Source organism: Apiospora aurea (genome assembly GCF_038362705.1).
Source record: "Apiospora aurea strain CBS 24483 chromosome Unknown utg000006l_segment0_segment0, whole genome shotgun sequence".
In the NCBI taxonomy this organism is placed as follows: Eukaryota; Fungi; Ascomycota; class Sordariomycetes; order Amphisphaeriales; family Apiosporaceae; genus Apiospora; species Apiospora aurea.
Window position 1 is genome coordinate 1,745,460 of NW_027117393.1, and position 10,400 is coordinate 1,755,859.

General features: G+C 54.7%; 1 protein-coding gene across 1 annotated transcript; it reads left to right on the forward strand.

Moving 5' to 3' along the window:
- Positions 1 to 3,934: 3,934 nt before the first annotated feature.
- PG986_009149 (TBC domain-containing protein) lies at positions 3,935 to 7,214 on the forward strand (the record flags this gene model as incomplete). Its single annotated transcript, XM_066845371.1, has 2 exons — positions 3,935 to 5,610; positions 5,678 to 7,214. The coding sequence occupies 2 exons, from the start codon at positions 3,935 to 3,937 to the stop codon at positions 7,212 to 7,214; spliced, it is 3,213 nt and encodes a 1,070-aa protein (XP_066697769.1).
- Positions 7,215 to 10,400: the final 3,186 nt, after the last annotated feature.

The window sequence follows — 10,400 nt, forward strand, 5'->3', positions numbered from 1 at the left end:
GTATTTGTTGTACAAAACCTTACAAGGAAGGTGGTGCCCGATATCTGAAGGTTTTCTTCTCAGCGATAAGCATCGAGTCAGGCACTTCTCAGCGTACCACGTCAACGTAGCTGCATTAGCGCCTCTGGGGGCTGTCCAGGATCCACGGCGCCGTAGGCAATGGTCCCCTTTGACCAAGAGAGAACCGCGCACGTACGATGCAGGCAACAGGGGTAAGTTGCTGACGGCCGCTATGAGATGCATTGCATTGACAGACGAGGCGCTCAGGCACAGGAGACAACAAACCGTGCCAGCATCCCAACGCGGCCGGCTGAAGGGGCCATGGTTGTGCAGATCATTTCAAGGGGGAAGAAAAGCAAGCATAGCTGCAGGGCGCATGAGACAGCTGTTCCCGTTTCGTGGCGTCTTATCGAAGGCCCTATCTACATAACTAATACTCCTAAGAGGTAATAAATTCTGTATACTTCACCAGCTTGGTTATGCCTGTCTGTACTACCTACCGCATGGGGAGTGTTGTTTGTACTCAAATAGTTAGTGGTGACAATGCCGATGTGGGTGGAGGGGCCCCGGGCCTGTCTGCCTTGGCTGCCCAAACTCGACCCAAGCCAGTTTCTAGGTGTCGACACGTTCAGTTCAACCCAAATCCGATTTGATGTCACCCTATGGGTGACAGACAGCTGGCAACGGTGGACATGCGTTCAGGTAACATATCCGTTTGACTCGGATCCCCAGTTACGTCGCATGTGCAGAAGCCGGATGGAAGGGCGGGTGAAAACGTTATGGGAGTCCTGGCTTGACACAAACTGCTTCCTGCTTCCTGCTTCCTGCTTCCCGCGAGGGGGCGGATCAGCCGAAAGAAAGAAATGCCGACAACGATGGATGACGGTGACCCTCGAAGAGGCCATCGATCGTTCTACAGAACAAAAAGGGAAAGCATGCAGCTATCCATGGTTGGACACGGATGAGTTGGCTAAAAGACGCCACGTCAGATAACCGCAATATATCTGGTTTACAAATACCCGTATACACATACTGCATATAAGTACTTGCATGAATGCGCGAGCGGCCCCCAATCAGCAAGGCCAACAAGCAACCCCACAGCTATGAGATGCGTAGGTAAAAGCTCGCATCATCGTGCGTAGCGTGCTGGTAGATTGTTGCTGAAGTCCGTCACGGCCAACCGGGACTTCAACGTTCAATAGCGTACCAGATGTCTTGGGGGTGGCGATCGCCGTGCCGCACGGTTTGGCTGCTTTGGAGATGAGTGTGAGCGCCGAGGCGTCTCTTGGTAGGTGGTTTGATATATATATATATATTTTCCCCTCCAATGATGTGCCGTTGCTTCCTTTCGTCGAAGATTCCACATATTGGACTATATTATCTGGAACTAAATAGAGCGATGTAGGGATAATAACCACATGGCCAGTTGCCGGGAAGGGAGAAGAGTAGGGGGGAGTACAAGTATCAACAGACAGACGGAACGAGGGGAGGCGGTGGATGTGAGGCCTGGAATGGATTAGTGCGTAGATGGACGATGGAATCCCACCCAGCGATCAGTGCATTTGATCGCCGGCCGGAGTGGACTAGGGGACCGGCATTCCGGTAGCGCGACTGCGGAGCAGAGAGAGGAAACAAGAATGGATGGATTCTCACTTGGTCTGGGGCGTCTTAGTCTGGGCAAGTAGTTGCTGCCGACGTCGCTCTTGTACGTCTCAACCTGCGCAAACCGTGCAAGATCCTGAGCTTGAAGGTTCGGGGTCTTAGGACAGCGGTACTTGTACTTGGGTACCTGTAGTAGAGAGCACCTGATGCCAATCGCAATTCAACACTGACTCAACCTTATCCCGGGTGTCGATACCCAACGAACAGGTACATCGCAATTTTGAGCAACTCTAGTCTAGTAGTGTCCATCGGGAAGCTTTCCCTCTTCTCCATCTTCTTCGCCAAAAGCTTCATGCAATGCAAGCAAGACAGATAAAAAGGAAGTACCTAGCCCACCTTGAACAGCTCGGTCGGGAAAAGACGACCGCCTTTCTCCCTCCCCTCCTACCCAAAACGGACAGCGGGCGTAGGCCAGCGCGGGCCCAGCCAATGGGGTGCCGTATGGTTGTTATTGTTGTATGCACCGATTCAGCGTGTACATACCTACCGGGGCGCCTTTCAGGTGGCCATGTTGAGGTGGGGGAGCCGTAGTATAGCATGTGTCGTAATGTATCAGTCTGCATGTAGGTTAGCAGTCGTAGCAGTAACACCCACCCCGGCTAGCCGACAGAGGAACGACGACGTGTTCCTGGTGTTTTCTTGGTCATGCAGTGAGTTAGAAAGAAAGAAAAAAAGGCCAGCCGCTCTCAAAAGAGGACCAGATGTCTCGGAACTAGGGTTGCATTAGGTATGCATCCATCTTCTCCCTCTCTCTAACTGCCTCTATCTAGATCTAGAATACATAGAACATTCCAACCCGGCACCGCGCAAAGCAAACGAGTCGGTATGAGCAATTTTGGACATAAGAACATGGCCACGTCCCATACCCGGCCGTCTCATCCCATCCCATCTCACCCCATCCCAGACAGACAGACAGTATAGCAAATATTTTCCCTGTCCCCATCCCCCCCCTTGCACTTTGCTTCTCGGGGAGCTTGTAAGACATCACAAACAACACTGTCTCTGGAAGGCCGCTTCCCCCCCGTCCACGTTAGCGTCTAGGCTTAGAACCTTTCTCTGTGCCTCTCTTCGCAGTACCTTATCTTGCCTTGCATACCAGATCCAGTCCCTAACTTAGCTCTGTTTCCCCCAGACAGATCCCAGGCCGGGGCGCGCGGAGATCCAGCAGGGTTGCCCTTTCCCGGATGATCGTGTAAGTCGGGAGGATCCGAGCTTCTGGTCTATCACTACCTCACGGTAAGGTAAGCCTGTTCGGTTTCCTTGAACCTTCCCGTGTTTTCCATCCCAGCTCTCTCTCCCTCCCTCCCTCCTCGGCTTTGTTTTCTATTCTGGGAGTTCTTGATTTGTAGAGTCGGGACGACGGGCTTCTCAATTCATCGATCCGCGGATGGCCGCATGCAATCCCTAACCTAGGAGTGAGTTGGCGCTCTGCCCTTTCCCCTACTGCGCGCGCGTTCTCTCTCTCTCTCTCTTGCGCTCTCTGCCTACCGGCCTATCTGTCTGTTCCTGTCTACCTGTCGGTCTGTCACTCCCCTGCTTGCTCGCCCTCGGTTTTTTGGGTCATATCCCTTTCTTGGTCGTCTCTCTCACCAACGAGACATCCCGTCCCGAGCTGAGCTCGACTCAACAAGAAGGAGGGTGCTCCCGTTGAGAACAAGTTTTCCAGTAAAATTATCGCCGGACAGATCAGACGTAGTTGGAAGTCTATTGGATCCCATCTGACCACCACCGCCAGCTCCAGATACAGCTTTAAGTACCGGCATTACACTATCACCGCCAGCTTCGCGGGAAGAAATCAAGAATAAAAAAATAAAGCCTGGCATTCCATTGATCGTTTGCTTGCTTATTGCCCAGCCAGACCCGGCAACCCCCTCTTCTCCCTCCGCCGACTCGCCGACTTGGCCGCCTCGCAGGCTCGCAGGCTCGCAAAGGCTCCAATCGTGCATGAGCAAGGGATTCCCGAAGGAGCAAGGCCTGCCTGGCCCCAACTCTACTGCTGCACCATCAATAATAGGACGCACCGCGCATCGCGCGCATCAGCCGACGACGCAACGCCGCAACGCTGCAACACCGCAACACCGCACCCGAACAAAGGCCCAACGGTTCATCCCACCAACCTTGGCGACCAACCTTGGCTGCCAACCAGCCGGACCAACCAAACCCTCTGGTTTGCTGTCGGCCCCCGGTGCCTGGTGCTTGGTGCCTGGTGCCTTGCCTGTCCCTGGCCCTCACCTCGGATTGGCACGCAGCTCGCTATTTTGCTTAGCCCTCCATGGCGCCCCAAAAGTACTCCAGCGTGCGCTACAAGAGCCGGCCAGCTGCGCTCGTCCCTTTCCGAGATGATACTAGTCTGATCGCTTTACGATACGACCAGACTGTGCAGGCCGAACCGCCCATTCCCATTCCACCACCTCGTTCTCCTTTGCGTAACCGTTCTGCTTTTGCTATTGCCGCCTTGCCGGCCACGAGACCTTGTTCTGCCGTCTCTTCTTCTTCTCTGTCCTCCCACGTCGCCGCTGCTGCCGCCCCTCCCAACCGCACCCCTCGTCGGCCCAGCGAGACGCATCCTGCTCTGAGGACCATCATCACGACCCCGCGCACCGTCGTCCAAGACCTGCACCGTCATCCAGGTCGCGCCCCCTCGTCCTATTCCCACACCGTTCACGAGGAGAGCGAGGAAGAGGAAGAGGATCCCTTTACTTACAAGAGGTTCGAGTCAATTGCGATCCGCGCCGCACCGGACTCGTACCTTAGCCGCGCCAACGATAGCACCACCTTTACCATCCCCAAGCTAAGGGTCAAGACGGGTGCGCCTACGCGCGCTCTGTACTCTGGTTGCGAGATTAACCGGAACTTAAACAGCGCCAACGACCGTTGCAGCCAATGCAGCATCCCTCTCCCGTCGCCAGGATTATCTGAAGACAACAACACCGCATCGCCCACGTCTCCAACTACACCTCCCTCGGCCGCCGAGTGCTTCCCAGAGAAGCCGGCGTCGCTCTTTCCCAACCCCTCTTCCATTTCCCGGTCTCCCTCGACATCACTGCCGCCTATGAAGTCCAAGAAGTTGCAGAAGAAGTCGCTATCGGCGCAGCAGCTTCATCAAGTTGATGACCACGAGATGGCGCTTGATGTGGAAACGGCCCTGGTGGGGAAAGACGCTACGGCCCCTGTCGCCCGCTCCGCGTCTAATAACGCTCCCATCCCACAATGGAAGTCCACAGCCCCTGTCCCAGCCCCTGTCATTGGCTTGCCCCCACCTCATTTAGCACATGGGGCCGCCAAGCAGCCTGATACTGGGGTTTCGACAAACTTGAAGACCACGCCCATACCCAGGGTCGAGGATGACGAGTTTTCCCAGTTCATCACCCAGATGTCATTTTCCAAGCGTGGGAGCATCATGCTTGCTGGGAAGAAGCCAGACGTCGTCAGCGTCCCCGATGCTGGCGCCAGTCGTGACGGTGCTATGAATGACGCGCTCCCCAGTGAGCGCCCGTCACCTCCTCGCCCGTTTCCTCTAGCACCGTCCCTCATGGCCAAGTCGCAACTTGATGGCCCCGCCTTCACGGCGCCGAGAACACCTCCCACGATGCCCAACATCATCGCCGAAGAGGAGCCATCGCCCAGCCAATCGCCACCATGCGACGAACCAGAGCCAGTTCCCTCCACGCCAGCAGCAACGGCGCCGGCGCCCGCGCCCGCTCCGGCTGTCGAATCCCCAGCTGCCGAATCCTCGCCCGAAGCCAAGCTACCGCCGACACCCACGACGCCGCAAAGCCCGCCCAGCATTCGCGTGATACCAGTAGATATAGAAAGGGAATCTCAAAAGGTGAGATCACTCTATGAACCGGGGGGTCTCATGTGGGAGGACGGCGGCAGGCACTCAGCCCTGAGTGCGCGCCTGGAGCCAACAAAAGAAATTCCGTCAGATGTGGATGGGAATGACGCGTACGGTTTCCTTGCATATCCAGTATCAGTCTCTGTATGGCTTTGCTAACGCGCCTGGTTCTGACAGTCCAACCGAAAGCCCAAATCCCGTTTCTGGCGATCCGCCTCCTGGAAGTCATACTCCGCAGGCACCTGGGACCCGAGAGTCCACGGGGTCTACTGCGTGGCCACTCGCTGATTCACCGCACGCACTCGCTGGCGGAATTGAAGATTGGGAAAACGTCAATGTGGAGGATGTCGATCGCTACGGTTTCATCATGAAGAGGCGGCCAGATTCGCGAGCGAGCACGCCGGCCGACTACGAGCGGCTTGGTCAATATTCACCGAACAAGAAGCGTAATGTCCTACTTCGGAGGGGAGACATGGCTGCATACTCTGGCTACCTGGGATCGAGGCGCGGGCCAAGTAGGAAGATGTCGGCGCGGTCTCTCAACACACAAGCATCAGGGTTTTCTACGACATCCCGAAATTCCACTCGTTCGGTTCTGCGTGCAGCAGCAAACCTGCTGCCCCATAACAAGGATCGGAGGGTCATGGACGAAGCCAGTGATATGCTGGCGCCGCAAATGGGTCTGACGAACATAGGGGACGAGAAGTCGGTCGCGACCATTGCCGACGAGTCCAAGTACAAGGAATGGCGACGCACCGAGAAGTGGCGGAAGATGGCCACGGTGGCGAACTCGGGAGCGATTGGAGAAGGCACTTTCTTTGAATTCGACACGAAGCAGCCCAAACTGGTCGACCGGACGTGGAAGGGGATTCCCGATTGCTGGCGATCGGCAGCATGGTGGTCCTTCCTGTCTACGAGTGCGAAAAAAAGCAAGGAGCGCTTCGCATCTGACGACGAACTCTACACCATCTACAAAAGCCTGCAAGAGGTCCCATCGCCCGACGATGTCCAAATCGATCTTGACGTTCCGAGAACCATCAACCAGCATATCATGTTCCGAAGGAGATACAAGGGCGGCCAGCGACTTCTGTTTCGAGTTCTGCATGCCATGTCTCTTTACTTCCCTGAGACGGGATACGTACAGGGCATGGCGGCCTTGGGGGCGACTCTTCTCAGCTACTACGACGAGGAAAGGTGTTTCGTGATGCTTGTTCGACTGTGGCAAGTACGGGGCCTGAACCGTCTGTACTCGCCTGGTTTCGTCGATCTGATGGACGCGTTGAGGAAATTCGAGACGGGCTGGCTCGCCGGCAAGGACGTTGCGAGCAAGCTGCAGGAGCTGGGCATCGATCCCACTGCGTACGCAACAAGGTGGTACTTGACGCTTTTCAATCTGTCGATACCATTTCCCGCCCAACTCCGAGTCTGGGATGTTTTCATGCTGCTCGGAGAGCCCTCTGACTCGGCAGCACCCGAGGTGCCCAGCTCGGCTGGCAAAGGTGCCACGAGGACCGACAACTCGGACTGCTTCGGTATCCTGCATGCAACTAGCTCGGCAATCGTCCAGGCTTTGCGTGATCACCTGATTGACGCAGAATTCGAGAACGCCATGAAAGCTCTGACGTCGTGGGTCCCGGTCAAGAACGAGGACCTCTTGATGAAGGTGGTCCGGGCTGAATACAAGCAACACCACACCAAGAAGAAGAAGACTTAGGATATCCGCCTTCGGAGTTTGGCGCAGCGCAAAAGGGGGCCTTGAAAAGCCTGGTACCACTAATACTACCTACCACTGCCATATCAGAGAGGACTGGACTGGCACGTGGATGAGATCGATCCACTTCCATTCCTTTTGTATCTCTCTCTCTCTCTCTTCTTTTTTTCGCCTTTTTCATTTTTTTTGTCTATTGTCATCGTTGCAAGACCGCGACAAGGGTCTCTCTGTCTCTGTCACCGTCAACTTGTCTTTTCGGGATTTATTTGTTTGTTCCAGTGGGCGTGTCTGCATGGGAAGGCTTCGAAAGCGTCCTGCCTGCTGCATTGCTGGCGTAACCGGAGGATGATCTTCAAACACACAACCCCCCTCCCAACACACACACACACACTGGGCGTGTACACTTTGCAGGAGCCCGCATTATACCCACGCATACCAAAGACGACTCTTTAGTCCTTCCACGTCTTGGGTTTCATTTATAACCTCTTAACTGCTATTTAATCATTTCTTCTACGGATACACTATGTATATGCAACATTCGCTTCGCGGTTAAGGGAAAACAGGAGTGACGAGCGTTTGGGGGGTTCGTTTCGGTGGCAGAGAGGGCTACCTGTTGATCGTTGTGCGACCATATCGTATGGTCTATTGGACTTGGGAGGCCAGGGAGCGCTGCTGCTGCTGCTTTTGTTGTTGTTGTTGTTGTTGCCCTCGCCGTGGTCGTTGTCCTTACTACTTCTCTTTCTCTCCCTTGGCCTCTCGGGTATAAAACCCCTACGTTCTGCTGAGGAACCAGAACTCACGATGGACACACACAAGTCTCGTTTTGTATGTATCATACCAGAATAGTGTTATGGTAATGTAATAAAATGTCGGGGGCACGACCTTGCTCGATGAGATCTTCTATCATGCGATAGTCAGCATTGTGTTTGCCCCTGTAGTGCCTAAACGCTCTTGTTACTTCCGGCTTGTGCTGGGCCGGATTGTAGTGTAGATGCTTCATCCCTGACGGTGACTGACCCGGACATTCTTTGGCTTGGACCTTGGTGCAGTCTTTGGTGTAGTCTTTGTACATGTGAATTGCTTACGCGGCAGGCTAGTCCGAAAACCCTTCTTTTCTTCTATACTGACAAAGGATCGGGCTCCTAACCGCTGAAGACTCCTTGCTGGCTGTCCTGAGCTGCGTCCGCGGGCTTGAGCTGAAGAGTCAGCGCTAGCCAGCTCATGCGATGCGTGTCTGAGCCCCAAGTTGGATTGTTGACCGGGCTCTTTCTTGCCTGCCGAAGACGTACCAGTTCAAGATTCTTTGGGTACCGGTCTACAACAAGTTGCCCTCATCATGCTTGGTATTTTCAGGACGACCAGTGGCTTCACCCTGTTTCTCCCGTGTCCTCGTATACCACGCACGACGATACAATCCCCTCTTCGGAGCCACACACGCACAGAAAGAAGAACATGGCTGCTAGGGGGGAGAGAGGGAGAGCTCTTGTGCGGCAGAGGGGTGGGAGGGGCGCGTCTCGCAGAGCTCGCTACGAAGCAGTGTCCTTTCACGTTAGGGAACGGCATGGCGACGCACAACTCTGCGAGGTTGAGGATTGGGTTTCGAATATCACCCACGCGGGAAGGGGAGGGAAGTCCCGCCTTTGACGCCGGCCGGCCCTATTTGGCAGGTACTACTGGTAGACGGCAAGGGTGAGCATCAAGAGAGAAAGACAGCTTTCAATTGCCGGCCGGCCGGCCGTCCCGTGGAGATCGCCTGCCCGAGTTCCAAGGCTGCCTTGCCTTGCTTGCTTGCTTGCCGATTGCTGCACCACCACCTCCCCCACGCTAGAGGGAAATGAGGCTGTTGAATAGAGAAAACCAGGCTCGGAGAGATCCGTCGTTCTGTTCGATGCCAATCCGTGCACGCGAGATCGTCACAAACTGATGAGGCAGGAGTGACAAAGGCACAACACCCCCTGGCAACATCGTCGTTGTTATTTGAGAGGCGGATAAACATGTTGCCATGGGCCAGAACCTTCTTTCTCCTCGGGAGAAGGGGTTGGAAGAAGGGATCTTGGGTAGCAACAACCCTATAGCGTACAGATGGATGTCACCCCACGAAAGGGGGTTGTATCGCATCCCATCCCATCCATTGATCTTGCCGGGGAGCGGGCGAGCGAGGGTGGTGATGAAACCGGGTTACTTTGCCGGACTGCAAAGCGGCCCCCCAAAAGACCGTGCCGGACTGTTTCTCACGCGAACTTGCGATGGCACAGAATAATAACACAAAGCCTGACGATCAATGCATGCGTTGTCCAGATTATGGAGACCCGGCCGAAAGGGAGCCCAAGAGAAGAGGAAGTTCGGACTTATCGTCGGAGGTGACCTGTCATGTTGTATCCTGGATGGAGTAGGAAGGTAGGTCGGTGGGTGGGTGATACAAAGTCCAATTTCCTGTTACGTGTATGTTTATGTGTAGGTAGTCAGTAGTCACAGATAGACACGGGCACGGTAGGATCCCAACTTGGCTGCTTACTCACTAGGGACCAGACATCATCACAACAAGCAGGGTGAGGGAAGAGAAGGGAAAAGGGAAAGGGAGGTAGCGAAAGGCAGCCCGTCCAATCACAACGCCAGCCCATCATTCCATTCATGCATGTCATCATCCCACCATCCCATCATCTCGTCACCCCGTTCCCGTTCCCTTCCGTTCCCTTCCTCTCTCTCCCCCAATCGTGATCTGAATTGTTTCTTTCCATGTCTCGGTCCGTACGCGCGCGTTGGCCGCCGGGCGCGCCATGCCTTTCTTTGCACGATCCAGCCTATCAGAGCGAGCAGACGGTACGGCTATTTTCCTTTTTTGGAAACCATATTTGCTGTCAGTGCCCCGTATCGATCGATGTCTTCCTCTTTGGCCACCCTTTTCCAAAGTATTGCATTATTGGTACCGGCTCACATGGACAGCAAGTAACATAGAGCCTCGTGTTGTTAGTAACTGGCGCCACTCTGACGACCGATTGTAGGTCGCGGTGCCAAGTCTCACAAGAAGAAAGAAGGTGAAAGAAAAAAGAAACATTCCAAAGGAGGGAAGGGAAACCTGCAAGCCAGGCAATTTCCTGGGAGATGATTTGCTATTCGCTCGTGTTTCAGCATCCCAGAATAGTATCAACACGTCAGATCTGCTTTCTCCTGCTTGTTACAAGTACCTTC